This window comes from Vigna radiata, unplaced genomic scaffold, assembly GCF_000741045.1.
Source record: "Vigna radiata var. radiata cultivar VC1973A unplaced genomic scaffold, Vradiata_ver6 scaffold_134, whole genome shotgun sequence".
Taxonomy (NCBI): Eukaryota; Viridiplantae; Streptophyta; class Magnoliopsida; order Fabales; family Fabaceae; genus Vigna; species Vigna radiata.
In genome coordinates this window covers 569,518-596,055 of record NW_014543261.1, presented here as the reverse complement: position 1 = coordinate 596,055, position 26,538 = coordinate 569,518, and the positions used below count along the sequence as shown (strand labels likewise).

General features: G+C 32.3%; 3 protein-coding genes across 8 annotated transcripts in view; 1 reads left to right on the top strand and 2 right to left on the bottom strand.

Annotated features, from left to right (window-relative positions):
• Positions 1–6,785: 6,785 nt before the first annotated feature.
• LOC106753588 (sugar transport protein 10-like) lies at positions 6,786–8,954 on the bottom strand. Its single transcript, XM_014635410.1, has 3 exons — positions 8,508–8,954; positions 7,772–8,395; positions 6,786–7,241 (listed from the first exon to the last, which is right to left on the bottom strand). The coding sequence occupies exons 1-3, from the start codon at positions 8,952–8,954 to the stop codon at positions 6,786–6,788; spliced, it is 1,527 nt and encodes a 508-aa protein (XP_014490896.1).
• A 1,791-nt stretch (positions 8,955–10,745) lies between these two features.
• LOC106753644 (AUGMIN subunit 3) lies at positions 10,746–23,981 on the top strand. 5 transcript variants are annotated; one of them, XM_022777547.1, is made up of 20 exons: positions 10,746–10,909; positions 11,170–11,411; positions 11,515–11,551; positions 11,656–11,759; positions 12,096–12,291; positions 12,594–12,660; positions 13,076–13,179; positions 15,586–15,670; positions 16,185–16,242; positions 16,736–16,867; positions 17,350–17,419; positions 17,985–18,042; positions 18,150–18,205; positions 18,705–18,857; positions 19,634–19,745; positions 19,858–19,999; positions 21,798–21,873; positions 22,261–22,356; positions 23,410–23,549; positions 23,682–23,981. In XM_022777547.1, the coding sequence occupies exons 2-19, from the start codon at positions 11,236–11,238 to the stop codon at positions 23,539–23,541; spliced, it is 1,854 nt and encodes a 617-aa protein (XP_022633268.1). In that variant the 5' UTR covers positions 10,746–10,909; positions 11,170–11,235; the 3' UTR covers positions 23,542–23,549; positions 23,682–23,981. The 5 variants fall into 5 exon arrangements, with proteins under 5 accessions (XP_022633268.1, XP_022633271.1, XP_022633270.1 ...); XM_022777550.1 differs by having other exon boundaries at positions 10,746–10,980; positions 13,079–13,179; XM_022777549.1 differs by having other exon boundaries at positions 10,746–10,980; positions 16,188–16,242.
• Positions 23,982–24,565: 584 nt separating this feature from the next.
• Positions 24,566–26,538, bottom strand: part of LOC106753614 (WAT1-related protein At3g30340) — a 3,483-nt gene continuing 1,510 nt past the window's right edge. Inside the window, exons 4-7 of one of the 2 annotated variants that reach the window (XM_014635437.2) lie at positions 26,094–26,354; positions 25,952–26,009; positions 25,352–25,503; positions 24,566–25,250 (exon numbers count right to left, since the gene is read on the bottom strand). In XM_014635437.2, coding sequence (XP_014490923.1) covers positions 25,028–25,250; positions 25,352–25,503; positions 25,952–26,009; positions 26,094–26,354 — 694 coding nt within the window. In that variant the 3' untranslated portion in view covers positions 24,566–25,027. Of the gene's footprint in view, positions 25,251–25,351; positions 25,504–25,951; positions 26,355–26,538 lie in introns of both variants that reach the window. The other variant, XM_014635436.2, reaches the window with a different exon arrangement.

The window sequence follows — 26,538 nt, the reverse complement described above, 5'->3', positions numbered from 1 at the left end:
TAATTCTTACCTGATTACAAAATCCCACTCCAAATCCTAAAAGTATACGACCAATGATTAACATTTCAATGTTCATGGCAAACCCATTCAATAGTGAACCAATAAGAAAAAATAAGCCACCAGTGAGCATAGAGACTTTACGCCCTAGCATTCTAGTTGTAGTAGAAGCAAAAAAAGAAGCTAGTAATGCTGCAAGGTATAAGGAAGAAGTGAAAAATGTAAGAAGTTGATTGTTAAATTTGCAGTATTGATTTTTACTTTCTGATTCATCTTTCATCTCTTTGTAGACACTAGGAAAGAACTTCATCAAAAATGGTTCCATGGAAGTTACTCCTCCTGTAATACCAAGATCATATCCAAAGAGAAGACCTCCNATTGCAGCCACAAAACATGTAATCAGTACAAATGTTGTGATATTGCCCTCGTAGTGACGCACTCCATCTAAGCTACTTGCCATCTTTCAAATTATAGTTGTCACAAATATCCTAACTCAATTTCACTCTCCTTAATTCCCTTCAAAAGTATGTAATTCTTATAAACAAATAACAATAATCACTTTCATCAATGTCCTTTCTCCTTTTCCTTTTATTTTTTTTCTTCTCACTTGTTTTACACATAATTCCTTGCTTTAATAAGTAGAGAAGCAACATGTTTTTATGGTTGAAAAAATTTCATTACTAAAATAGGTTTCAATGACCACTTATTTTTCGTTAGAATTTGAATAAATTAATTAAATTTATTAGTATTGGCTAGAAAGTTGGAGATCAAGTTAGTATTTACCTCAAAAACACTACTAATTAAAATTAAGATTTAGACTTTGTTAGTTGACTCNTTCTTATTTTTGATCTTTTCTCTTACACTTGAAAGTATATTTATTTATTTTAATTCATAAACACAATGTTATATAAGACCCCACAAAAGTTTTCTACTATATTTTTTCTATTTTATATATATATATATATATATATATATATATATATATATATAATTGTAATTTTTCAATATTTTTTTAATTGGTTATTGTTGCATTACTTAATTTAATTAATTTTTTTGTTATTGTTTTCTTTATTTATTTTCTTTTAAATTAGTTATTTTGTATGTATATTGGTTTTAATCTTTTTATGATTTTGTTTGTTATAGAAATGAAAATAATACAAGGTGCATCAACATCTTAGACTGAGAGTTCTTCACAAGACAAAACTAAAAGGAGACCTAGGCATATCTTTGTACAAGTAATCGTTATGAAGAAGTTGTAACATTACCTCATTCTAATGTTCATGAGTAGTAGGAGGATGTTATTGAGAGCATAAGGATGTTGTTAAGTAGCACGAGAATGTATTCAAGAAGAATATGAAGTAGGTGGATTTTTAAAGGTCAACCTGATACATTGTTGTTGATGAGTTATGCCAATCATGTTACATATGCCTTGTGATAGGGCCAAGTTAGTAAACTAATTAAATATATTTTATTTAAGATGTGAAATTAGAGGAGGGAGAAGGGGGATTTGAATAGTGTTATGGAAAAATATTTTTGCAATGGATGTTTAATAACCTTGGTGACGGTTAGATGGTCTATAGAGATTGTTAGACGCTTGATTTATAAGCCATTGTTTAAACCACAACGTTAAGAAATAAAATGCTTTTTAAGCTTTTAGCAAAACTATTGCAGTGTTTAAGAAAGACAACTCTTAAGGAAAATAACATTTGATGACAAGAACGTATAACTTTGTAAACAATTGCAATGTGTAGAAAAAGTTGTTTTGCAAAGCTAAAACAATAAACATATAATTATTATATATTGGTTCACTCAAATGAGCAACATTTAGTTCTCCTCTAAGACCTCTTTGAAAGATTATAATCTAAACAAGATTACAATTGAGTATTAACACCACTCTTGGTTACATTAATCAATACCGGTAACATTTATAGCATTTATTAGAACTGAGTATTAACATCACTCTTGGTTACACTAGTCAATTCTGGTAACATCTGTTACGTTGACTACCATTCCTGGTTACACTAATCAATATTGATAACACTTGTTACGCTAACTAGAACTGAGTTTACCCACTTCTGGTTTCTCTTAGACAATTGTCTAGTAGGCGTTTAACTCAACTAAGTTAACCATCAAGTATTTGAATTTTCTTTAGAATGCATAATCAATCAGATAGTTTACAAGTCTTAGATGATAACTCTCATAGAGAGGATGTGTTTAGAATACAACTTAATCTAATAGACCTTGTAGGATTTTCTCTCCTTTTACACATGTAAGCTTACGACTATATAATGCTTCAGTGTTTATACTATTAAAGAATGTTAATTAATTTTTTATTACTTTAGTTGTAGGGATCTATCAGATGTGTGATGAAAATCTCATAAATGATGGTTGATTGTGATGATGTTAATGATGATACTATAGCATGGGGTTGTACTAATGTGGTATTACAAATAACTTGTACGGTGTTTGAAAAACATGCACCCAACACCAGAGGAGGTCTTTTATTATGTATATGGTTATTTTGAACTTTTAATTAATATTTGTAATTAAACAACTTTGTATTTACATAATTAAATAACTTTGTATTTTCATTTAAATCATATTTTTACATAGCATAAATATTAGTCTTAATACAAGTCTACATAACTAGTATTAACATCCATTAATTCTACAAATGTTTGCATCCTAGTAACATAAAAGGATGACCATGCCTTCACCTCAGGGTAACTTGGATAGAAGATATGATATCCATTATCAATAAAGGACAACATTTTCGTAGGTGAACCTATAAAGATAAAATTAATAAATGGAACTTATTTTATAATGGAGAAAAATAATAATCACTTGCACAAAATGATATTCGTGAACATGTTCTATACATATTACTCGATGTTGTCTTATATCTGATGTGGTGTATTATTGTTAACTCTTTGGCAAGCGTACCAAATCGTTCTAAGTAATAAACCGGTAAGATTGGATATCATTTCCCAAGAGACTCGGTTAATACTCTACTATCGTATAATTATTAACTAACTTAAGCTAAAGAATGATTCCCTTTAATTTGAATTTGTGCAATGAAAGTAAACATAATGCATAAATGATAAAGTGAACTTCTTGGGGTTAAAAAACTTGAGAATGAAATGATTTGAAATGATGTGGAATGGATATGTTGGAGAATGATTTCAACTAATACACTCCTATGCAAATGCACAAAACTACTCTTCTTCATTAACTTGCTTTTGTCAACTTGCTAAGTTACTTAAACCCAATCCCTTGGTGAGAAAGCCTAGGTTCACTTATTAAATCCCAATCCCTTGGCAACCTGACAAGTTCACCCGCATTAAGAAAAGAAGTTTAAGACAACCAAAGGTCCTAGCTCTATCCCTAGACACTATTTCCTTTAGGTATTTAGTCCATTTCAAGGTTCACACAACATTTCCCAATATTAAGCAAACCCTAACATCATGCTATGGTTGATCAAGTCATAACAAGCTTTAAGCAAAGAAATAAACACTAGCAAGTACTGAAAGAAGCATATCTTCATTTAAACCAAGTGCATTTACAAGTAGGTTGTAAAGTTTACATCATTCCCCAACAAAAAGAACTTAGCTCTCCATAGTCATGGAGAGCTTGAGCTTACAATGGAAGAAAATGGAGTAGATGAAGACCCAAGAAGGAAGAATAGAGAGTTCTCACAGCCCAAAACCAACTCCTAGAGGTCCAAAATCGTGTTTCTGAGCTTCAGCCGCCAAGAAGATGGCACCCTCGTTGCATGTGAGCCTTTTATAGGTATAGGGTGCCAAGTCAGCAAAAAGTCGCGCCCAGCCCCCTTTTCTGGGGCGTCCGACGCCATCTTTAGGGAGAAAATGCGAGGCAAAGGGCGCCCAGCTCCTCTCTGGGGCGCCACATTTTGGTTGGAACAACATCGTCACTGCTCGAGCGGTAGCCCAGTGGCAACATCCTAGAATTCACCTTTTTGGCTGTTTTTTCTTGCTTCTTTGGGTTCCAGTGCCTTCATTTGATGCATAGACTTCTTCCAACTACTTTAAGCCTATAAAAGCAGGGATTAATGATCAAACTATTCCATTAAAGTTAAAAGTGCAGCCACTTACTAATTTAGGAGAAAACTAGGATTTACAAGGTAAAAGGTAAAGGAAAAGTTGATATTTTCTCTTAATTCATTACTGAAATCATGGTAAAATATGCTCTTATCAATTATGTAGTGAGAAGATTGTAATATTTTGATGATATGACAAACAAACTAAGATGACATTATATTGATTAACAATAACATATCTAATGTATGATATATTCATCTACTTGTCCGTATTAGTCTGTAATTAACTAAATAAATTGTTATAAAAGAAAAAGGCAAGACATAATAAGTAAAGTGTAAGGTATAACAACATGTACCCTTGATTGTGAGTCGATTAATAAAGACTTCCTTAGTTGTTCTAGTCAATCATAGTTTCTCACTAATCTTGCGTATTTATAATGTCACTAACTAAGTTCTTTAAACAAATCATGTCAGATAAAGGATCATGACTCTTCACGTGCCTAACAAAGCAACAATGCATCTACAATCACAGTGACCATCAACAATGACATCAATAATATCGACAATATAAGGGTGACAAATCAGATAGAACTAGTTTAAGATCCTATGTTTGTCTTAAAATGCATCAACAAATTTCACTATCAAATCCTATATGCTTCACTCGATCGAACTCCTAAGCAATTAGTCCCAAAACATATTTTGATACACGTCCAACCAATCTTTTATATCTACTTGCTTCGAAAACATATTTTATAATATTTATACTTTTTTCAAAAGGATGTTTATATCTCATTATGTTGCAAGATGACAACATTATGAATTGCATCCCACTCGAATAAGGGTTTTCCATATTGCTTCCCAATACTTTCTTGAGGCTCTAGTGAGCTAACTCAACCCTAATACAAATGACATGAACAATATCGTAAAATATGTAAAAAAATGTTGTGTTTCCAAAATGCATTACTCAGTTTTTCCATGCCTTTACATAGTATTTCTTATATAGAATGATCTAAGAGTCATTGACATATTCAAAGAATAAAAGCCTTGAGATACAAGCATGATGAAAGCGATCAACACAATCAGTAACATTGAATATTGTTCATAATCCATGACATTTTTTCATGCTTCTATAACGACATCTCATGCCTCAATAGAATTAACTAAGATTTTGCACTTAGCATGTACATTTTTATGAATGTGGAAACAACATAGCATATGATAACATTCAACAAATACAATGTCAATGATATTCATTAAAGTTAGGTATTTATCGCTACAATGACCTGTTGACCATCTTCATATGTCAAAAATAATTTTCTTATCCTTTCTAGAGCCCAAGTGAAATTATTTTATCATTCACTTGATAACAATACAAAGGTCACCAAGAAAGTCAAACTTATTAATGCGACCCCAAGTATCTCAAGAATTGAAAACTAATATTTTTTGGTTTTGTTTGTATTATCAATCAACAAAACAATATTATATGCATTCAACAATTTAACTATATCTGGATGCGTCTAAAAGTTGTCACTTACCACCTTAAATTCGCCAACACATATTCTCCAATGGATGTATTTATTACGTTCTAACATCATCATTAGTTCTTGAACCTCTCAATGATCGTTTGTAAGTATATCTTATATACTTTCTTGATTGTTGAGAATACTTGGTAAGATCTCAGAGAGGCAAAACTCATGTAATCTTGGAAAAGATTAGTAGAACTCCTTAAAAGTTTTTAAAGAAAAATTGTGCATAGCTCAAGTTGAGTGAACCAATATAAAAATATGTGGTTTACTGTTTTCCTATCCAAAATGCATTCCATTTACCTATCTCATTAAAAACCAACGTCTAACCATTTTAAAATTCATATACATTATCTTTATAAGTCATTAGACGTTGTTTTGCGAAAAGATTTTGAAAAACACCATTTATCCTCTAGTATTTTTCTTGATTATTTCAATTTTTAATAAATTTATTCAAATAAGAAAATGTTGGAATAAATAGATTAATAAAACTTGATAATTCTTTGTATGAGTGAAATTCTTGCAAAAGGACATTTACACATTAATGTTATTTGGAATACTTAAATATGAAAGCATTTTATACTATTTATAATATTTTATGTATCATTATAATTGACGAGGGGTTATTCATTATAGTCAACTATCAAAATGTGATGGAAGAAGAGGATAAAGTTGTTTAAGATAAAGTATGTTTTGGTTAATCATTAAACAAGGAAATGGTGACAAAATAAAAATAATTAGTGTTATACTTTAATTAAAATAATGTTGTAAAAGGATTAAGTAAGAGAAAATTAAACTAGTTGAATTATTATTATTGAGTTTATGATTGAAGATTTATTATAATACGCTAAATTATTATTGAACATTTAAAAACAGAAAATAATTTTAAAACTTGAAAGTACACTTTATTGTAATTTACAAAATATTATGATATGTTTATCTAACTTGAATTGAAATTAGGAGATGACATGATCTTTATAAGAAATATATCATATTGAATTAAACTTAAGATTTCAAAAATCTAAAAAGCAACTTACAATAATTATTTCAACATAATGAATTAAGAAGCTTACCCTGAGCACATGTTAAACTAAGATGGAACAAGAACAATAAAAATAACTCATTTATTTTATTACCTAACTTTGAAAATATTACACATTCTNTAATTTATTTTTTCTATCATAACTAATACTTAACTACAATTGTATCTACAAAACAGTGTTATTGTTCCTAGAGTTAAACTCAATATCCTTGGAAACAATTTTCTTCCAAAACCAATGTGAAGTCCAAAGTATACTCATTTCTTCAACGGGAACATTCTTTGTTTCGGGTAAAAGAAATGCAATGAAAATAGTCATGATAATNACAAATCCTCCGAATAAGAAGAAGAGACCAAANTTCATGTGACAAAGCATGCTAAGAAAGACTTGAGCAATTACAAANGTAAATAACATGTTGGTGGCAACATTAATAGCTTGACCTGCTGGACGNATTTCTAGAGANCATATTTCACTTGGCACCAACCATCCCAATGGTCCCCATGACCATGCAAATGCTGCAACATATGCACATATAAAGAACAACAAAATATCTGCTTCAACTTTACTAAATGATCCTTGACCATTTAGTCCAAACCTTAAAGCAATGATGATTCCAACGATAACCTTCAACCAAAAGTATTAGCAATAAGAAACACAATATATAACAATTTATGTTTAGCTTAGGTTTCAAGATTTATAGATGTGATACATAAAAATATTGTTTGTTATATAAATGCATTGATGGTTGTTCAAGCAATATTTTTAAATTAATCATGCATGTTCACATACAATAAATTGTTGGAAATCCCTAATCAACTAGAAATAAGGTCAATTTACACTGTGTAAGTGGATGTAAACCTCATCTTACAAGCTAATTTTGTAGGATCGAGTTAGCATCAAAGTCATTTAAAGCTTATTCTAACAAGGTTTGTTCTTTGTTAGGTTTATTGTGTCACACATTATTTGGATATTATCGAACCATTCTTAAATATCTAATCTCATGCTTGAGATGTATATGAATCTCACCTTACAAATTGATGTTGTAAGGTCGAGTTAGGTTTAAATCCATTTTTAAAAGAAATTAGCTAGGTTTAAAGTTTTTTTGAAGTTATGAGTTGCAAAAGTATAAACTTATTGGACTTATCAATTTTTACCTGACAAATAAACATTTGGACACCACCTTCAAGAAATAACACTCTTCTTCCAAACTTGTCTACTGTGAAGATAGAAACTAGTGTGGCAACAACATTAACAACTCCAGTGATAANTGCAGACATGANTGAAGCATCACCACCGAAGCCTAAAATTTGAAAGAGAACTGGGGCATAAAACATGATGACATTGATGCCNGTGAGTTGTTGAAAGGCNGGAATAAAAGTGCAGAAANTTAGTTGAGGCCTGTATTTTGCTCTTGCAATGTTCTTCCATGGATGTTCTACCTTTTTTGCCATTTCACTAGCATCAACAAGATCTTGATATTCCTCATCAATTTTNTCAGTTCCACGAATCTTCTCCAACATNTTCTTAGCTTTTTCATATTTTCCTCTTTCAATCAAAGAATTAGGTGTTTCAACAACACAGAGAGATCCTATACATAATACAATTGCTGGCACAGCTGCGATGCCTAGAGAAATCCTCCATCCATTTGTATGATTGGATGTACGATAGTTGATTAGATTTGCAACTAGGATACCAAGTGTGATCATCATTTGGAAGCCAATATTGAGTGCTCCTCTAATTTTTGGTGGAGCCGTTTCAGACAAATACACTGGTACAGACTACAGATGTAATAAAAATAAAGGTGAAAAAGTTAAACATAATTTTTCTTAGAAAATGAAAAAGATAAACCACTTTAAATGATTAGGATATATAACTAATGTTAATTCTTACCTGATTACAAAATCCCACTCCAAATCCTAAAAGTATACGACCAATGATTAACATTTCAATGTTCATGGCAAACCCATTCAATAGTGAACCAATAAGAAAAAATAAGCCACCAGTGAGCATAGAGACTTTACGCCCTAGCAATCTAGTTGTAGTAGAAGCAAAAAAAGAAGCTAGTAGTGCTGCAAGGTACAAGGAAGAAGTGAATAATGTAAGAAGTTGATTGTTAAACTTGCAGTATTGATTTTTACTTTCTGATTCATCTTTCATCTCTTTGTAGACACTAGGAAAGAACTTCATCAAAAATGGTTCCATGGAAGTTACTCCTCCTGTAATACCAAGATCATATCCAAAGAGAAGACCTCCTATTGCAGCCACAAAACATGTGATCAGTACAAATGTTGTGATATTGCCCTCGTAGTGACGCACTCCATCTAAGCTACTTTCCATCTTTCAAATTATAATTGTCACAAATATCCTAACTCAGTTTCATTCTCCTTGATTCCCTTCAAAAGTATGTAATTCTTATAAACAAATAACAATAATCACTTTCATCAATGTACTTTCTCCTTTTCCTTTTTTTTTTCTTCTCACTTGTTTTACACATAATTCTCATGTTTTTTATGGTTGAAAAAATTTCATTACCAAAATAGGTTTCAATGACCACTTATTTTTCGTTAGAATTTGAATAAATTAATTAAATTTATTAGTATTGGCTAGAAAGTTGGAGATCAAGTTAGTATTTACCTAACTAATTAAAATTAAGATTTAGACTTTGTTAGTTGACTCATTCTTATTTTTGATCTTTTCTCTTACACTTGAAAGTGTATTTATTTATTTAAATTCTTAAACAAAATGTTATATGAGACCCACAAAAGTTTTCTACTATGTTTTTTCTATTATATATATATATATTTATATATTTTGAAGTGTAAATATTGGTAAACATTTATTTATATTTACATCTTACCTTTATTTTAATTAAATATAAAAATAGAACATCACCTTTTTCCTATCTTAGTTATTAGCTAATGTTTATTTTATTTCAAAATTTTCAATTAATTAAGTGTTTACACGGAATGAATTCATCACAAAATAAATAANAGGTAAAAGTATAATTTTTATACGTATATTTTTTAATAAATTAAGTTGTTTAATTGATAAACCTAGTTTATACTTATAATAAGTTTTTATAAATTGTTTTATACATATATATTATAATAATTTAATAGACCTTAATCCTATATAATTTATAATATTTTGGGTAGTTTAAGTGCTTGAATTTTATAAAGTTATTGTATTGTATATCTTGATCAATTGATAGTTGAATGGTAATTTTTTCCATCAACAAAAGGTTGAAATTCTTTACATTGAAGTGGATAATCAATATGCTTTGATATCTTAACAACTAATGGTCAATGTAAAATGGATTAATTCAGAAAATCATTTTGGTTAAACACTTAATTGGGATTTGTCATGTTTGAGCTGTAATTAGGTCAATCTCAATCAAAAGTTTATAGACAAAACTATAAATATAGATCCAAGTAAAAATGGTAGGTTACGATGCATTTATTATCCTTGTTCTCATAATCAAACTAATTTTGGCAATAGAGAGGACTTTTGACACATACCCACTAATGGACATTGAAAAATAAAAATTGAATTTGAAGATAAGAAGTGAACAATCATTCTTGGAAATGAGATGGTTATTCCATATATCCAAACATTTTAAGTTTTACATTAAATAACCTATACAATTTACTTGATGCTTTTTAAAAATATTATTCTAAAATGATAAAATTTTCAAGTTTATTAGTTTATGTAATTTATTTGTTTTTTTATGAAATTAATGGAAACTAGTAGGTTATTTTTAATGTAATCTTAAAATAGTTCTTAGATAGATTTTTCTAAATATAAATATTTTTAAGTTAACAAATTTGGTTGAAAAAATAAAAGTAAATAATTTCTTAAAAATATTATTTTAGAATATTATTTATTAACTTCTAATAATTATTATAGAAAAGTTAAAAAATCAAACATAAAATACAATAATATATTAGTAACTTAACAAATAATCCCTACAAATAATTCAAATTCTCTTCCAAAAGTTTTCTTAAAAATCATTATAATGTGGAACAAATCTCCCAAATCAAATACCAAAATATTCAAATATCTTTCCAAATCAATCTCATTTAATTTCATAGATAATTTCTAGCAAACAAAACATAAATGAGTATGAGTAACTTCTAGTAGGAATTGCCAAAACGGCGTAGTAAAGTACGCAGTTGAAAAAAAAGTCTACACCGCTGCAATTTACAACAGTCAATCCCTAGCCTCTAAAGCTCCCGCCGTGGAACCACCCAACCACCTCCTTCCTCATTCGAGCCACCGCGTCCTGCAAATGAGTATGTTATGCTTTTCCGGGAAACATACACATTAATTATTGTTGCAGTTGAAATTTTCTTTACGCTCTTGGGTAAGTCTTTTGAAAAATTACCTATTCGGTTTGAAAGCCTTGATATTGATATTTTCATCGAAATTCACTGAGACTGAAGGTAAAAAATGAGCAAACTCAAAGAACAATTTTAAATTTTGTTATTTCTTGCTTTTCATGTTCTGTCGTGTTCAAATTTCAAATTTTGGTGGATCCCTTTCTTTGCTTCAGTGTGAAGCAGAGGAGGCCAAAACCAAATAGAAAAGAGTAAAGGTTCTGCATCAAATCTGAGGAAGAATGAGCGGCGGTCGACTTTGCACATTGTTGGGAGAATTGGGGTACGAAGGATGGGAAGCATTGGACCCTGATAGCTTCGAATGGCCGTTTCAGTATGAAGACACTCGCCCCCTTCTCAACTGGATCTGCTCCAATCTCCGTACTTCCAATGTCCTTTCCCTATCTGAGCTTTCCCAGTTACCTCTCTCTCTCTCTCTCTCTCTCCCAATTATCCATTACTTATTTCATTATGGATTGTTGATAATCATAGAATGTGAATGGTTTCTCTCCTTGTTTCAGGTACGAGCAGTTCAAGCAAGAAGGGAAGTTGTTAGAGGTGATAAATTGCACTGTATTGAGTTCTTAGTTTTGGAATTGGAAATGAACTAGTAAGTTAGTACTTTATTACATAGTGAATCTGAAATAAGTTGAATCAAGCAGGGTGAGGATTTGGACTTTGCTTACCACAGCATTTCGGCCTTCTCTGAAAGGAGAGACAATCAGGAGGCGGTTTTCGGTGCTGAGGAGGGGTTGAAAGATATCAAGTACTTCTACTGATAACATTGATTGATCTCTATTACCCCTTCTGTGGATAAAATTCATTCGACAGGAGGAGAAAATAAGAAGGTAAAATGAATTGAGCTCCACTTGTGAGTTAAAATCAAGTGTATGCATTTCAACTATTGGAGAAGTTAGACAAGAAAACTTTATTTCGAAGATAAGTGCATAAGTTGATTTTAACTTATGGGGGAAGTACAGTTCATTATACCTTTCTGTTTCCTTATCCTGTAGGTGGTGGTAGAGAAATTTATCCAAACAGGGTGTATGTTCAATGAAATGAATATGGATCATTGTCTTATTGTTTGTGTTTTTGGCTTTAGAGAGGCAACTCTGGTGTATAGAGAGGAGGCTTTGGCGTTGCAGAGGCAGCTAAGGCATCTACAATCTCAGTTTGACATGCTTTCGGGGCAGGGCTCAGCCTTGACACAAGGAAGACGACCACGCCTTGCTGCGACTTCTATTGTTAAAGGACACCTTTCTAATATTGACGATAGCCTTTCTGTCCGAAACTTACAGGCAAGTCACTGCTTCCACGTGTAATGTATCATTTCTATGCTCTGTTAAGGATTATTTTGTCTCCCTTGTAAGTTTGATGATTGATAATGTTGTCTGAAATGTGATAAAGTTATTTTATACAAGTGGTGTACCTTTTAGGAAACTGTAAGTCCAGTAATGAACATTTGTAAGCTTGTAAAATATATGAACCCCATTGATAATTTGAGTTTTTGTTCACTGTTCTTGTGAGAAATTTGTATTTCTTTTCGCCTCAGTTATCATCTCATGGTGGTTTGTTTTCATTAAATTTCTTCATTGTTTAGATGAATGCGGTTCTTGAAAGAATTGCTTCCACAGCGCATGAGTTGGCACATTATCATTCAGGAGATGGTAATATTTCTTTTCATTGTTTCTCTCGGATGATAATTTCTTGTTCTACTCATTTTTATAAAGTTCATTTTTGTTATCCCTAAGTGTCAGTATGGAATTTATTGCTGTATACTTATAAGTTTTGTTGTTCAACCATGTCAGGCGCTGAGATAAAATTTTAATTTCCATGATCCATGGGTCATGAATTTGTTAAATGGAAGAGATTCAAAATGGACAGTTTTAAAGGAGATATGAATTTTATTGAAGTCTCATCTTGAAAATTTGGTTTTCGATAGAGCATGATGGTGTTGTTTGATATGTGTGTCTAACCCCATCTAATGAAATAATGCCTGGTTGTTGTTGTGGTATAGTATGTTGAAAACTCATGGTGAGTTTTGATATTTCTTTTGATGAATTTAGCTATTTTGAGATGCAGAAGATGGTATATATTTGGCATACTCAGACTTCAACCAATTCTTGCTTGGAGACTCATCATGTCTAAAAGAGCTAAATCAGTGGTTTGCTAAGCAACTGGACACAGTAAGTGGGCTGTGTTTTTTGCTTACTGTCTTCTTGGTCTATATTTTTTTCTGGGATAAATATATTTTGAAATACTATTTTTCTATTAATTATAACAAATTGATAATATACGTAGCTTAGTAGGATTAGTATATCCCCTTTAGAGGGTAAAACTTAGTGCACTGATAAAGGTTGATAACTTGTGAGTTGTTTGATACTTTTCTTGCTGATCGTCCTTGATTCGAGACAAGACAAGTTTGTCTATAACATTTTTGATTTTGAAGTTTCAACAAATAACATTAATTTATTTTCAAATTCGTCTTTGCTGGCTCGCTCGGCTTTTCAACATTGATATCATTGCAAATATATTTATTTTCAAAAATTTTCTCCGTACAGAGTCCTTTCCACCTTTTTACCAAAGGTGTAGACTTCATCCCTGTCTTCCTGGAATCAGTCATTAAACCGAAAACAGTTGATTGCTTCAGATATGGTGTCTACATTGACAACAATTTCTTTCCACTGACTGCCGATCTTATGCAGTCTGCTTCAGCTTGAGCATTTTTCCAGAACTCTCTTACTAGCTCTGGAAGAATTGGCTCATTGCATGAGAAGTAGTTCTTATTTCCACACCTTCTGAACATTGATGGGATACCTTTTCATAGTACTTGAAGTTCCTCCAAGGTTGTTACATCTTCTAGATGAGGAGTCTTGTTTGATTCACCAAACATGCTAATACTGCAAGTCTGTTTTGCCGCTTTCAGAACATCCTTGAGAAAGAGATTGGTGCTTGATTCTGCTGTCATGATTTTGAGTATGGGAAAGGAATGAGTTTTTGACGGATTTAGAATGATAGATTTGTGTTCTAGATGAGAGAGTGAGTGACAGGAAATTGGAAGTTTTTAAGATATTCGAGAGAATGATGGGATTTCTGGGTTTTCTTACCAGCCAAGAAAGACCTTTGATTTTCCCCGAGTTTTGTGATATTTGAATTCGATGGTTTCTTGGAAAGTTAACAGTCACGGGTTTTAGTGGAGGCATCCTTGCACATTAAATGTGCCCCGTATGATTATGGATGACGTGGAAAGGTGCGTTCTAAGTTTTTCACCTAGACAAAGGTTTTGGGTGTCGATGTGGCTTAGTTCTAAATGTGCTTTGTTTCTTTAAGCGTCGTGTCTATAGACGATCTATCCAAAGCTTGTGATCTTATTCTTTGTCCATTTTCGTTGAGATAGCTTCCTCCTTCTGATTTCTTTAGTTATATATATTTGATTCTGTCGTGGGGAGAGTCTTGTTGTTGATCCTTCTAACAAATACTTCTTTTAACCACTTTGATCCTATTTTCGTTTAGCTCCCTTACATAGTGTTAGACACTTTTTGTCGTGAGACTCTTGCTGTTCCTTTTATGCCTTCCATAGATTTACCCAAGTCCTTTCTTGCGCTTATGAGCATTGTCTCTTATGTGAGCTTTTCCATCATCTGTTTTATTTTACAACTTATGTCCTGAAGATTTGTGCCAATATTCTTCTAGATGATCCCTTCATGACTTGTGAGCTCATTTGTTGAGTGATCAAGCTCTTATACTTAGTGAAAAGTTTTGTTGTCTAGTGTCATCAGAATTCCTGGGTATTCTGAGAGTGACACCCCGAGTTCTTCATTGTCTAGGATGGCTTGGTGTTGTGGTAGAGTTTTCCCAAGACCTTGAGTTAATTGAGGATCATTTGAACTTCATTTGGAGTGCCCTCTTTTGTGCTGAGACGAAGGATGTGTGTTGTTTTGTCAGATATGCTGAGCCTGCCTCTTGATGTCCTTGAGAAATTCTCTATATGTTGGAGATAAGATGTTTGCTTCTTGATGAGTCTGGACCACTGTTTCAACTTGTCTATCTCCTGCTAGTTATGCCTTTGGACTATTTCCTCGAGTTCTGTTAGGAACTGGTTCTTCGAGGTAGGCTCTAATACCAATTGAAGTTCGGAAAACACTAGAAGGGAGTTGAGTAGTGTTTTTCTAACACCTGCTACATATGATATGGGTGTTGCTGTGCACTTCACTATATAGGTATGATACTAGCTAAGCTAACTGTTGTAAACTCTTAGTAATGTAGGTTCTTTGTCAGCAGTTGTTGTAACTGAAGTCAGTTATGCTGAGCTGCCAGCTAGCTCGATCTATAGTCTAGTCAACAAACCTTGCAGAGCAAGCTACTAGGTCTGTATAATAATTAAAATATGTACTTCAAACAAGTAATGCAAGAAACCATTTTTCAGTTTAAACAAATTCTCTTCTCTTCTCTTTCTCTGTTCTGTATTATTGTCTTCAAGTTACCTTTCTGTTTTTTACTTCTGATAATGATGTTGTAAATATTTTTATTGATTTACGTTCTCTCAAGTTCTTCATACCCTTTTATGACTTCTTTTTTTAATTCAATGGCAGGGTCCATTTCGACTTGTTGCCGAGGAGGGGAAATCTAAATGCTCTTGGGTGAATCTGGATGAGATCTCAAATACCTATGTTAGAGGTGTACATGCTGGTCCTTACAATTCACTTATTTTTTTCTTCAGCCATCACGAGTCCCAAATTTTAATTGGATTTGTTTATTTCCTTATTGGCAGTAAATGTGAGCTTTTTTAGTTTTCACTTTGTTCTTATCTATGTAAATATATTTCTGTTTTTTATATAATAATTATTTTCCTACTGATATTAGATCTTTATTGAAGTGGTATAGGCATGAACTGCTTAAAAATTCTGGCATCCTGTACCAACCCTGTAAGTTTAAAACTGTTTTTAAACGTCTGTTAAAATTATACACACCTTAATTAACTTAAAATCCCTGCACTTAACAAACTAAGTGCATCTAGAGTATCTGAAGTCTGGATGGACAAAAGGAAGGCTCAAAAAAAATCTGTATGGAGTTCACTCTACATATTAAAATACTACTATACTGGGCTTACACACAGAATATATATCCTGTATGACCTTGAATATTGTTAACTGGACCTGTTAAGCCTATTTGTTTATTTTTGGTGGTTCAGCAGATTTGGAAAAATCACATCATCAACGTGTATCTGAGTTACGCCGGCTTCGCTCAATGTATGTTCTTCTTTTGATAACATTGTAGATTACTTATTTTGGTACATTGTTGATTGGTTTAATGTGCACCAAGTTGTACTTCAAGACTTCTAGATATGGATATTTATCTGCTGGTTATCTATATTAGCAATTATGATGAGCTCATGTCTTATAAATTGTCAATTGTTTTGCATAGCAAACTCAACCTTGGATGCTACCCAGCCCGGGCAGTGTGCTTGATGATCATGCCTATAGTAGTGCCATGTTAATCATAATCAGTTTGTATTTTTTTTTTTATTTTATTTGAGGTGGTTTATAGGTTAACTGACATAAAATCATGTTTATCCTGCGTGTCATCCTATGTCTGTCTGACCATCTGTGATTCATGTGGTCCTACAGAAGGCATACAGAACCTTTTTTAGTAGTTCCTCATCTTGATCTTATTAGAATGGCTGTGAGACTCATGTTTCTAAAATTTCACCAATCTCTTAATGGTCTCTGTAAACTTTGTCAGATTTGGAGTAAGTGAAAAACAATGGGTTGAAGCACAGGTCAAGAATGCCAAGCAACAGGCTATTTTAATGACGCTTAAATCACAAGTATCATCAGATGAGGCTCATATTCATCTTGATCTTCATTCTCTTAGGTACTAATAATGTTGATACAGTCTATATTGTGCCTTTATGTTTCCTGGTGTTGTACTTAAAAATTTTGACCTCCAGACATCCATTTTCTCAAGTCTAAACCACGGGCTTTTGCATTGATTATTAGTAGCTTGATAACTCTATTTGTGAGCCCTTATTGTAAATTACAGAGAGTGCACACAAAATCAATTGACACCAGCTTGCTTTATTATAAACCTCCCTTCTATTTTACCCTACTTGCTTGAAATCCTCAATTTGTAAAACCTATACAAAACACCTATTCTAAATTTATGCCACACCTTATTTTTGAATAATTGTGACAAAACACACCATTGCAGAGTTGTACAAAGGTTATGCATTTTTGGGGGGTGGGTGGTTATCTGTTGCATTCTGCAGGAAATGTTAACTTCAAATTCTTTTGACCATAAATGCTTTTTATTAAGTTACACTTTTTCGTACGTGATATTGCTGCCTGTGAGTACAGGAGAAAGCATTCTGAATTGAAAGGAGAACTTTCAAATCTTTATAGCCACGAAGAGAAGCTGCTATCAGAGGTTTGTTACTAGATAGTTTTTAGTCTAGAATTGTTGTATCTTCTAGACACTGCGCTATTTTACCATGATGCTTCAGCTGTGGAACAAGGATAAAAGAATGTTCTTCTAACTTTGACTTAGTTCAATTATGCAATTCATTCATCATGGCGTTTCACATTGAGATCCCAAGTCTTCATAAACTTTGGAAAAAATTAAAAAAAAAATAAATGACAACGAGGGAATTAGAGAAAACAACACTTCATTATTGAGTAAATCACCAGATTGCAGAAATAATAGATCACCAATTTCAAAAAGATAATAATATTATTAAATCACCAGATTGCGGAAATTACATCAGTCTTGCTCTCCCAGAGTTCAGAAGCTCCTAGAAATGTTATCTCTGCCCAGAAAACACACGACTTAATTTTCCCTTAACTCCTACACCAATATGAACGGAAGTACTTAATTATTCTCTATAGAAGCTTTTAAAGGACAGTTATTATTATTAAAACTAAGTCCTATAGTAATATTTCTAAATAATTGGTCTGGTGTGGTCCAATGGCTTATCATTTTCTTCCCTTTTCAGACTATTTCAGATTTGTGTTGGGAGCTAGCTCAACTCCAAGATACGTACATTTTACAAGGTATTTTCTCAACACAACTATTGAGAAGAAATTCAATTTTATTTCATTAATTTGTTTTGTATGATACATGTTTTTAATTTTGCATTGGAACTTTCTTTATCCTATAGGTGATTATGATTTGAAGGTCATGCGACAAGAGTACTACATTAATAGACAGAAAGCAGTAAGTTTAGCCATCTATTTGTACTATGATTGTTATTTATAAATATCTCCTATGTGTTGGGCTATGCTGGTTAGATTTTTGTGCGCATTCTCGAATTTTAGATTGGTTCTCCAAGTTTCTGTTCTCGGTCATAGCTAACTTTTAAATTGAGTTGCAGTTTCTTATCTTCTCTTCTGATAGTGTATATGTTGTATAGGTTACACTGCAAGTTATATAGACCAGTGAATAGCTTAGAGCTGCCTCTGTCAGTTATGACAGCTGTTGAGTTACTAGTGACAGCTTTCAGTTAGCCAGACCTAGGACTATATATCTGTATTCTATAAATCACTTATTCTATAAATTACTTCTCCAATCAAATCAAATAATAATGAGACAGTTCACACTACTTATCTCTTTCTTTAAAGTCAATGAATTTTACATATTCTATCAGGCTGTTTGGATTTGTCTTAAATTGATCAAGTACTTCTACTGATAACAAACCTCTCCATTCTTTTGGCAGTTCATAAACCATCTCATCAACCTCCTTGCCAGGCACCAGTTCTTAAAGATAGCCTGCCAATTGGAAAAGAAGCACATGCTTGGAGCATTTTCGTTGCTCAAGGTTATTGAGTCTGAGCTTCAAGCATACTTGTCTGCAACTGAGGGACGGGTGGTATGTATCCTTAGAATTATGGCATTGCACTTATTCTTTAATTTTGTGTGATTATTTATTTTCATTGCTTTGACTTGTAGTGGTATATTTCTTATTTCAAAATTCCCATTTACCACTTCCAATTTAAAGTGTCTGATTTTCTTTTCTTACACATGGTGTGATTGGTTATCTTAGACCCCCTTAACTTTCTTTTAGGTGAGTAGTGAGATGGGATTGGGGATAGTTAGTTGTGGAGAGAAAACAAGTGTTGTCATATGAGGAGCTTCTGCTCCTGTTCTCGTTTCTTCTTTCATAGTAGTATAGTGAAATCATACAAACAGATAGAATTACTCTATTAAAATGTTTATGAAATTATACGCCCAAGTATTTTTCATTTGTTTAATCCAATCTGAGAGTGAAGGCATACGATACAACGTTAGGTCTTATCATTCATGACTTGTTGGTTGCACTTAAGAAATATCGGTGATTAACATGAAATAGATGCAATGTGGTTTTATTAGAGTCACGCTAAGTAGAGTTTCTTATAAATTCTCCCTTTTGTCCTCTGCCACTAAGGGAACTCACAATTGTTGAATGTATTTGGCTCCTTCAATTAAACATCATTGATTTTATCACAATCCTATCAAGTGTTCTCCTTCACCTTTGAGGAGTCAAATCACCCTCTAAAAGACCATCGAATACCTTCTTTATATTTTCCTTCTGAACCCTAGTTCCAAAGTCCAGTTTTGCATCACACCTCTACTTTTATTTTTTGAACTTCCCTTTATGGTTTGCAGGGTCATTGCTTGGCCCTGATCCAAGCTGCCTCTGATGTTCAAGAACAAGGAGGAGTACATGACAGTGATCATTTTTTGCATGCTATTAGAGACCTGCTAAAAATATATTCAAGTGAGTATTTATTCATCAGAATATTATGATTTATTCAAGTTAGAGTGTTCCTGTTATCCTTCTGATATGCTATCCTGTACCATTTTCCTGGTGCTCTACATTTTCTTCCCAGATACACAAGCTTCACTGTCGACATATGTATCAGCTCCTGGCATTGTCAAGCAGATATCAGCTCTTCATTCAGATTTGACGAGCCTTCAATCCGACCTTGAGAATTCTCTTCCCGAAGACAGAAATAGGTGTATTAATGAACTGTAAGTATTGTGATTAAATTTATGTACTATAATTTATGATATGCTGTAAAATTATGAACGCTTATGCTTCACTGACTTTATTTAATTAACGCTCTTTTGGATATCACCAATATATTCCTTCTATTGCAATCACAGGTTAGGTTAGGATATGTACCGTGGAGTAAATCAAAGTTAATTTAACGCCAATCCGTAACTGTTTTGCTTAATGAATTTCTCACAAAACTCTCTATTGAATGGAAAGTCTGGGTTGAAAGAGGAAAATAGATGCAATATATGCTGAAAAATGTGTGTCTGGACTACACAACAGAGTCCATGTTATATGAGCTGATTACGAAAAATACAAAGCTATTAGAGATTTTATTACTCTATATATGATCTGCTATGCTTATAAATCATATCCTAATAAATTTGATTATGATAAAATGTGTTCATAATTATAAAGACCATAATTAAATAAGGAAACAAATCATAAAATATTAAAGAAAAATAAATCCTGAGATCATCTAAAGATACTCTAAAGTATTATGAGATAATATCGTTTGATATTTCTAATAGTTTGCATCATAAACATCAAGCTCATAAAATTTCTTGTTAAGTTATTTGTTTTCTACAACATTGAATTATCTTAAAACAAAAGTACAGTGCTTGAACTTCATCAGACCATTTGTCATTAATTTTTGTTTTCTAAATATGACATGGTTCTGCATAATAACATATCAATGGGGGTTTAATCCAAATAATTTTCTATATAGGGGCATTGATTGATGAGTGTGTCAAGTTTTGGATTGGTGTCAATTGATTTAGAGTTCGTTTGGATTCTCCATAAACACTTACAATAGAGAAAATTAAGGAAAACAAAATTAAGTTTCCCCTTAAGCTAAAATTAGTTTAGTTAATGCATAAGGTGATTTTAGCTCAAGAAGAACCTTAAACTTTTTATTTTCTCTTAGAAATGCTGAAATTTGTTGAAAAATACCCTTAATCTATGAAATCATTGGAGGCTGCTATTTTGTGAATTTAGCATATATGAAATTCTTCGACAGACATGCTTATGCATCCTGTTATAATGATAGAAATAAAGAGTATACCCTATATAATCAAATATATATATATATATATATATTATTATTATTATTATTATTAAGGTTGTTTTTATTTATTCTGTATCATAGCATTATTATTAGAGAATATCAAATCTCTTCTATTTATTTTATTGATTCCATTTTCTTAATATATAAATGAATCATATGTGCTGTAGGCTTAACTGTAAAATATTGTTGTTTGTGACATTCTATTTGCATTGTCAATATTTAGGGTCCATGTCCATACAGTTTTACATTCGCAGTGGTATAAAGTTTCTGCAATTGTTTAGTGAGATAGTGATAGGGTCTTAAGGGTTTATGTCAGGAAAAAAGGGGACAAAAACAGGACATAAGGTGGGATGGAGGGGGAAGTTGGTTAAGCAGTTATGTTTGGGAGTTTGTTTTAGGAAATAGCTATATAGGGGGGAATAAGTGTCTTGAAGGGACACATTGTTTTGTTGTGTAGTTGGGACAGGAACATTGCATCCTGTGGATCGGAGACAGGCTTCCTTGTATGCTTACGCACATTGTTGTGTTACCAGAAATAAAGAGGCAATTAATCTTTTGTGTTAGAGTGTGAGATTCGTGTCTGATAGTTTCTGGGTTTCTTAACGCATCAAATAGCAATGGGTTTTCTTCTACTTAATTCTCTAGTTTGGAGTGTTGTTTTGTTCCTCGTTTACTGCAATTGTTCATGTCAATTTTTGAATCTATAGGTGTAACCTTATTCAAAGCCTGCAGCAACTGCTCTTTGCATCTTCAACTACAGCACAACCAATACTGACCCCTCGGGTATGACTCCCTAATCTATACTGTGGCTTGGTTTTAATTTGTAAGACATAATTGTAGCAGTGGTTTTTGTATTTTTTTACTAACAATATATTAACTATCCTTTTCATGTCCATTAGTTACAACCAAAGCCTTTTCCTAAAAGGTGGAATATTTGTCATGTCCTCTGTAAAGAATAAAATCAAAACCGGTGTTCCATTGTCAGGGTTTTAAGGGAATGGATTAGTTTCTGATGGTGTAGTTGTGATGTGGACCTTTCTGAAGTAAAAGTAACTACATTTTGATTACATATCTGAATCTAAGTTTTATCCAAATGGGCATTTCAGTTTTTTACTTTTTTGTTTATATTGTGTTTTGACATTTTGCCCTGTTCCATCCAATATTATTTAGCCATTAATGAAAGAGCTTGATGAAATGGAAAAGATTAACGCAAAGCTGTCTGCTGCGGTTGAAGAGGTGACACACGAGCATGTCAAGAAGAATGAGGTACATGGATCTGAAGCTTTTATCATGTCATCTTGTTAGTAATTTCCCCAAGTCATTGATTTCTTTGAAGAAACCCTGTTATTGGGCATCTTCTAATTGGTTCGTTGGAATCTGGGGAATAGTTTGTTGAATTTTATCTAGGCCAACTATATTGCATTAAAGTAAATTCAATTTTTAAGAGTCTCAATATGCATGTTTATGCTAAATTTTTTTCATATTAACATGATCCAATTAACTAGATTGTTTTTTCTCCCTATTGTTAAGTCTACTCCTATTTGATTACTTAAGTCGTTCCATTCCCTGCTTGTCGTTGTGGAGAGTTAATGTTTTCTAAAGTATTTACTCAGTGCAGTGAAACACAAACGACAGCCTAATCATGATAAAATGCTGGAATTCTTTAATTTCCACCCGTTTCTACCCTCAAGAAAAAGACAATAATCATTTTGATTGACCGGAGTTTTCTACTCTTCTTACCTAACACGCTTCTCTTAGTATTTCCTTTCACTAATAATAACTTTCATGAAAATACTTCTTTGGTATAGTTTTTTTCATACTATTGAATCTGAAAAACTTAAAATGTGAGGACAATAGTTCATTAATCCTGAAAATTGAGCCTTGGCCTTGGCCTTACTGAATGTTGAATAAAATAAAAATTAATAATGAAATTAATTTCTATTTGTGTTAAATATATATATAGGATACTATACTTATAATAAAAAAAAATATGAACTAAATTCAAAATACAAATAAAAAATAACAAACTAACTAAAAATAAAAGATAAAAATAAGATAAAAATAATATATCTAACACTGAAAAAGTAAAGTAAATTAGTAATAATAGTTTTTAAGTTCAAATCGATGTAGTCACTCTTGACATACAATGATGTTTTTTCTTGATAAGACTTAGTTTCTTTCACTCTTTCATTTCCATCTCGTCACCATCATATTGAACCACACCTCTATTGTCAAGTTTTACATGAATTTGTATATTCGACATGCATTTCAAAGATTCTGAAATTATTGTGATGACTGAAACTTTGTACTGTCATCCAGATTGTAAAACATCATTCACAAGAAATTGGACTTCAAAGACGAGTCTTTGTTGATTTCTTCTGCAATCCTGAGCGATTAAGAAGCCAAGTCAGGGAACTGACTGCTCGGGTCAGAGCCTTGCAAATTTCATAGCAATCCAAGTACTATCTTCTGTTTCACTCTCTATTTGTTTTTTTTTTTTTTTTTTATTATTATTATTATTATCTATATGCTTTCTTATCCAAATGAGCAATGTGCTATCTTTTGTTTATACAAGTGTTTTTCTTGTCCAGATTGATTTAACTTCCTATGCCTGCGAACCTGTGGTCGAATCCTAGTAAGGAGCGTTGGCTCAAGCAATATTCTTTCCTTTCTTTTCTTGATTTGACAAGGATGGAATCAAATACTTCTTTTATTCTGGTAGTGTAGATATTTATTAGTGTATGCTGTATCATCTCTCCCTATGAAATTGGAATTGTTGTGCTTTACATGTGCAAATTAGCAATTACATTACATATATATGTAGATAAAAAACTGTGATTAAAGAATTGGCATGCTCCGCTTGCCTGAGTAATTGATGAATTACTTCTCAACCCAAATTTGTTGATCATTTGTTATGCACCTAAGTATTGAAAAGTTTGTCTACAGTAGTTACCATAGCATTTCAGAGAAACCTTGTTCCCCATTAGACCTCAGTTTAAAGGGCAAATTCGGAGTGTTCTTAGAATTATTCATACATTATTCGTTTTTGTTTTCTTGTATCCTTCACCAGATATTGTACTTTCTTTGTTAACAAGGACTAGAATCTGGCCATGTTAGGTTATTTCTGAGTTTCTCTTAACCCAAGTGGCAAGATGGTGTGCATAACTTGGTCATCCCTATAAATTGGGATGCGACCAATGCCATAAATTGCAAATAAGAAAGTCAACACTTTCCAGAGGGAGATTGGGATCATGAGCTTTTCTGATCCCTGCTGCTTCATCAAATTTGTTGAATATTCTAGAACTGAGTAAAAATGCTTGGTGTATGGATGCTAAAAATTTGTAGAATAAAGGAATTATTTATCTCTAATATACAGGGAGTCTCTACAATTACGAGTCCTATAACTTAGAAAAAAAAAAAGTACTGTTGAATCTATTGTATTTACTTGAATCATGAGTAAAGATACACGATCAAGATTCCATCGAAAAATTTTCTTTTAAGTTCAAATTGCGAACTACAGATAAAGAACGTAGAGAAAAGAAATATGATGAAATTTTTTATAAAGAGAACTCTACAAATTTTTTCTGAGACATTATCTCTGTGGTATATGCAAGGAAACAAATTACTGGAAAAATTAACACCAAGAAAATGTAATGATAATTACATTACTAAAGATGAGAGCACATTTAAGGATGTGATGACTCCATAAAAATGAAAGTTGCAATGAAAACTACAATGGAAATAAGACTCAATGGATACTCATAAAATATCTATCACTGTGAAATTACAAGTTAGGTTTTACATGTGCAAATCAACCAGTACATAACATGAATGCATATGAAAGCTTTGCTATTATGCACACATGAGTAATTGAAAAATTGGTACTGAAGCTAAATTTCTTAACATTCTCTCCTGCATGAAAGTCTTGAGAATTTTATCAGCTTCTAGTTACTTCAATGACCAACTGCTTCTCTTGTAATTCACATAATCCTTGTTCCCCGTTAAGCCTTAGCTTAGAGGCTACATTTGGATTGTCCTCAAAATTATTCATACATTCTTCATCTTCTTGACTATTCTTCATGGCATTTTGTTCTTCCTCTTTACTTTTACCCCAAAGTAAAATATAAGTGCCAGAAATAACCAACACTGATCCTGCAACACTGCTCATTGTATGCAGGGATGCATCAGAGGCAATGCACTGTAAAAAAAAGTGAAAAAAAGAAAAGAAAAAGAAAACAGAATGATAACAACCAAATCCAACCTTCCCAAATAAATTTCCTCTTGTAATATAGAGAAATCAAGCACTGCCACAAACATCTGCAGAAGAGGGGTGAATGCTGAAGTGAAAACTGGACCCCTTTGTTTCACACACCATGACATTGCCACATAGCACAAGCCTGATCCAACCAGTCCCTGCCACCACCCACAGCTAACTTTTAATGCAAAATTTTGTATAAATGATGCTAGCTTGTTGGATCTTGTACAAAATGTTTTAAAAAGTGAACTTTAAATCTAATTTAACCTGACAATAAATCGATTTATAAAGAGAGGTTTGCATCTATTTATATACTATAAATTTGTCTTATTCCTGTTTAAGGTGGGTGAATTGAAATTCAAATTTTAGACTAAACTACTATTTTAGTCCCTCAAAATGGATCAAACTAAACTCTAAAACTAATATATATGACAGTTTTACTCTAAATTCTTATTTTATGAATTCTTCAATTTTAGACCCTAACGGGGCTTTCAAGGATTGAAACAATGGCTTACTATTGTATTTTAAATCATGGTAACATGACAAGAAACTTCCACAACCATTTCTAAATGTTGAATTTTTTGGATAAAGGATATGTATACTTACAGAATATACAACAGTGAGAATCTCTAACTTTCCTCTGAGAATCCATTTGGTCTTACTTCTGTCAATAAGCAAAGTTAAAATTGCTGATTGAATGGCAGCAAAAAAGGACAAAAGGGCTGTGCTAGAGTATTGACATGGATACTTTCTGCTAATCCTTGCTTGTATGAGAAACCATGAGGACCACAAGCCACATCCTGCAGTCAAAAGCAGTGAACCTATTATCCATTTCTTTATCTTGGAAGCTGATGCTGTTGTTGTGCCTTTGTCTGCAATGTGCTCTTGTTCTTGCTTGATTAAGGGCATTCCTTTGTAAAGGATCAACATCAAAGCTCCTCCAATACACACAAAAGTTCCCAAAACCTTAGCCTTAGCACTCACTTTTCTCATGTTTACCTTCTCTATCCTTACAATTTCAAGTTTCAAGATAAAAGGGTCACAATCACTGATCTATAATGTCACAAAATTTGCTGCATAAAACTGTCACAAGACATATTTTCTGTGATTTCAATCTTTTAGTCATATATACATACATACATACATATATATATATATACATACATATATATATATATATATATATATATATA

Excerpts from the sequence above, each read along its gene's own strand:
- LOC106753644 (XM_022777547.1), top strand. The coding sequence starts at position 11,236 with ATGAGCGGCGGTCGACTTTGCACATTGTTGGGAGAATTGGGGTACGAA. Across the intron at positions 11,412-11,514 it reads TCCCTATCTGAGCTTTCCCA|GTACGAGCAGTTCAAGCAAG; the intron begins GTTACCTCTCTC and ends TCCTTGTTTCAG. Across the intron at positions 15,671-16,184 it reads CTCAAATACCTATGTTAGAG|CAGATTTGGAAAAATCACAT; the intron begins GTGTACATGCTG and ends TTGGTGGTTCAG.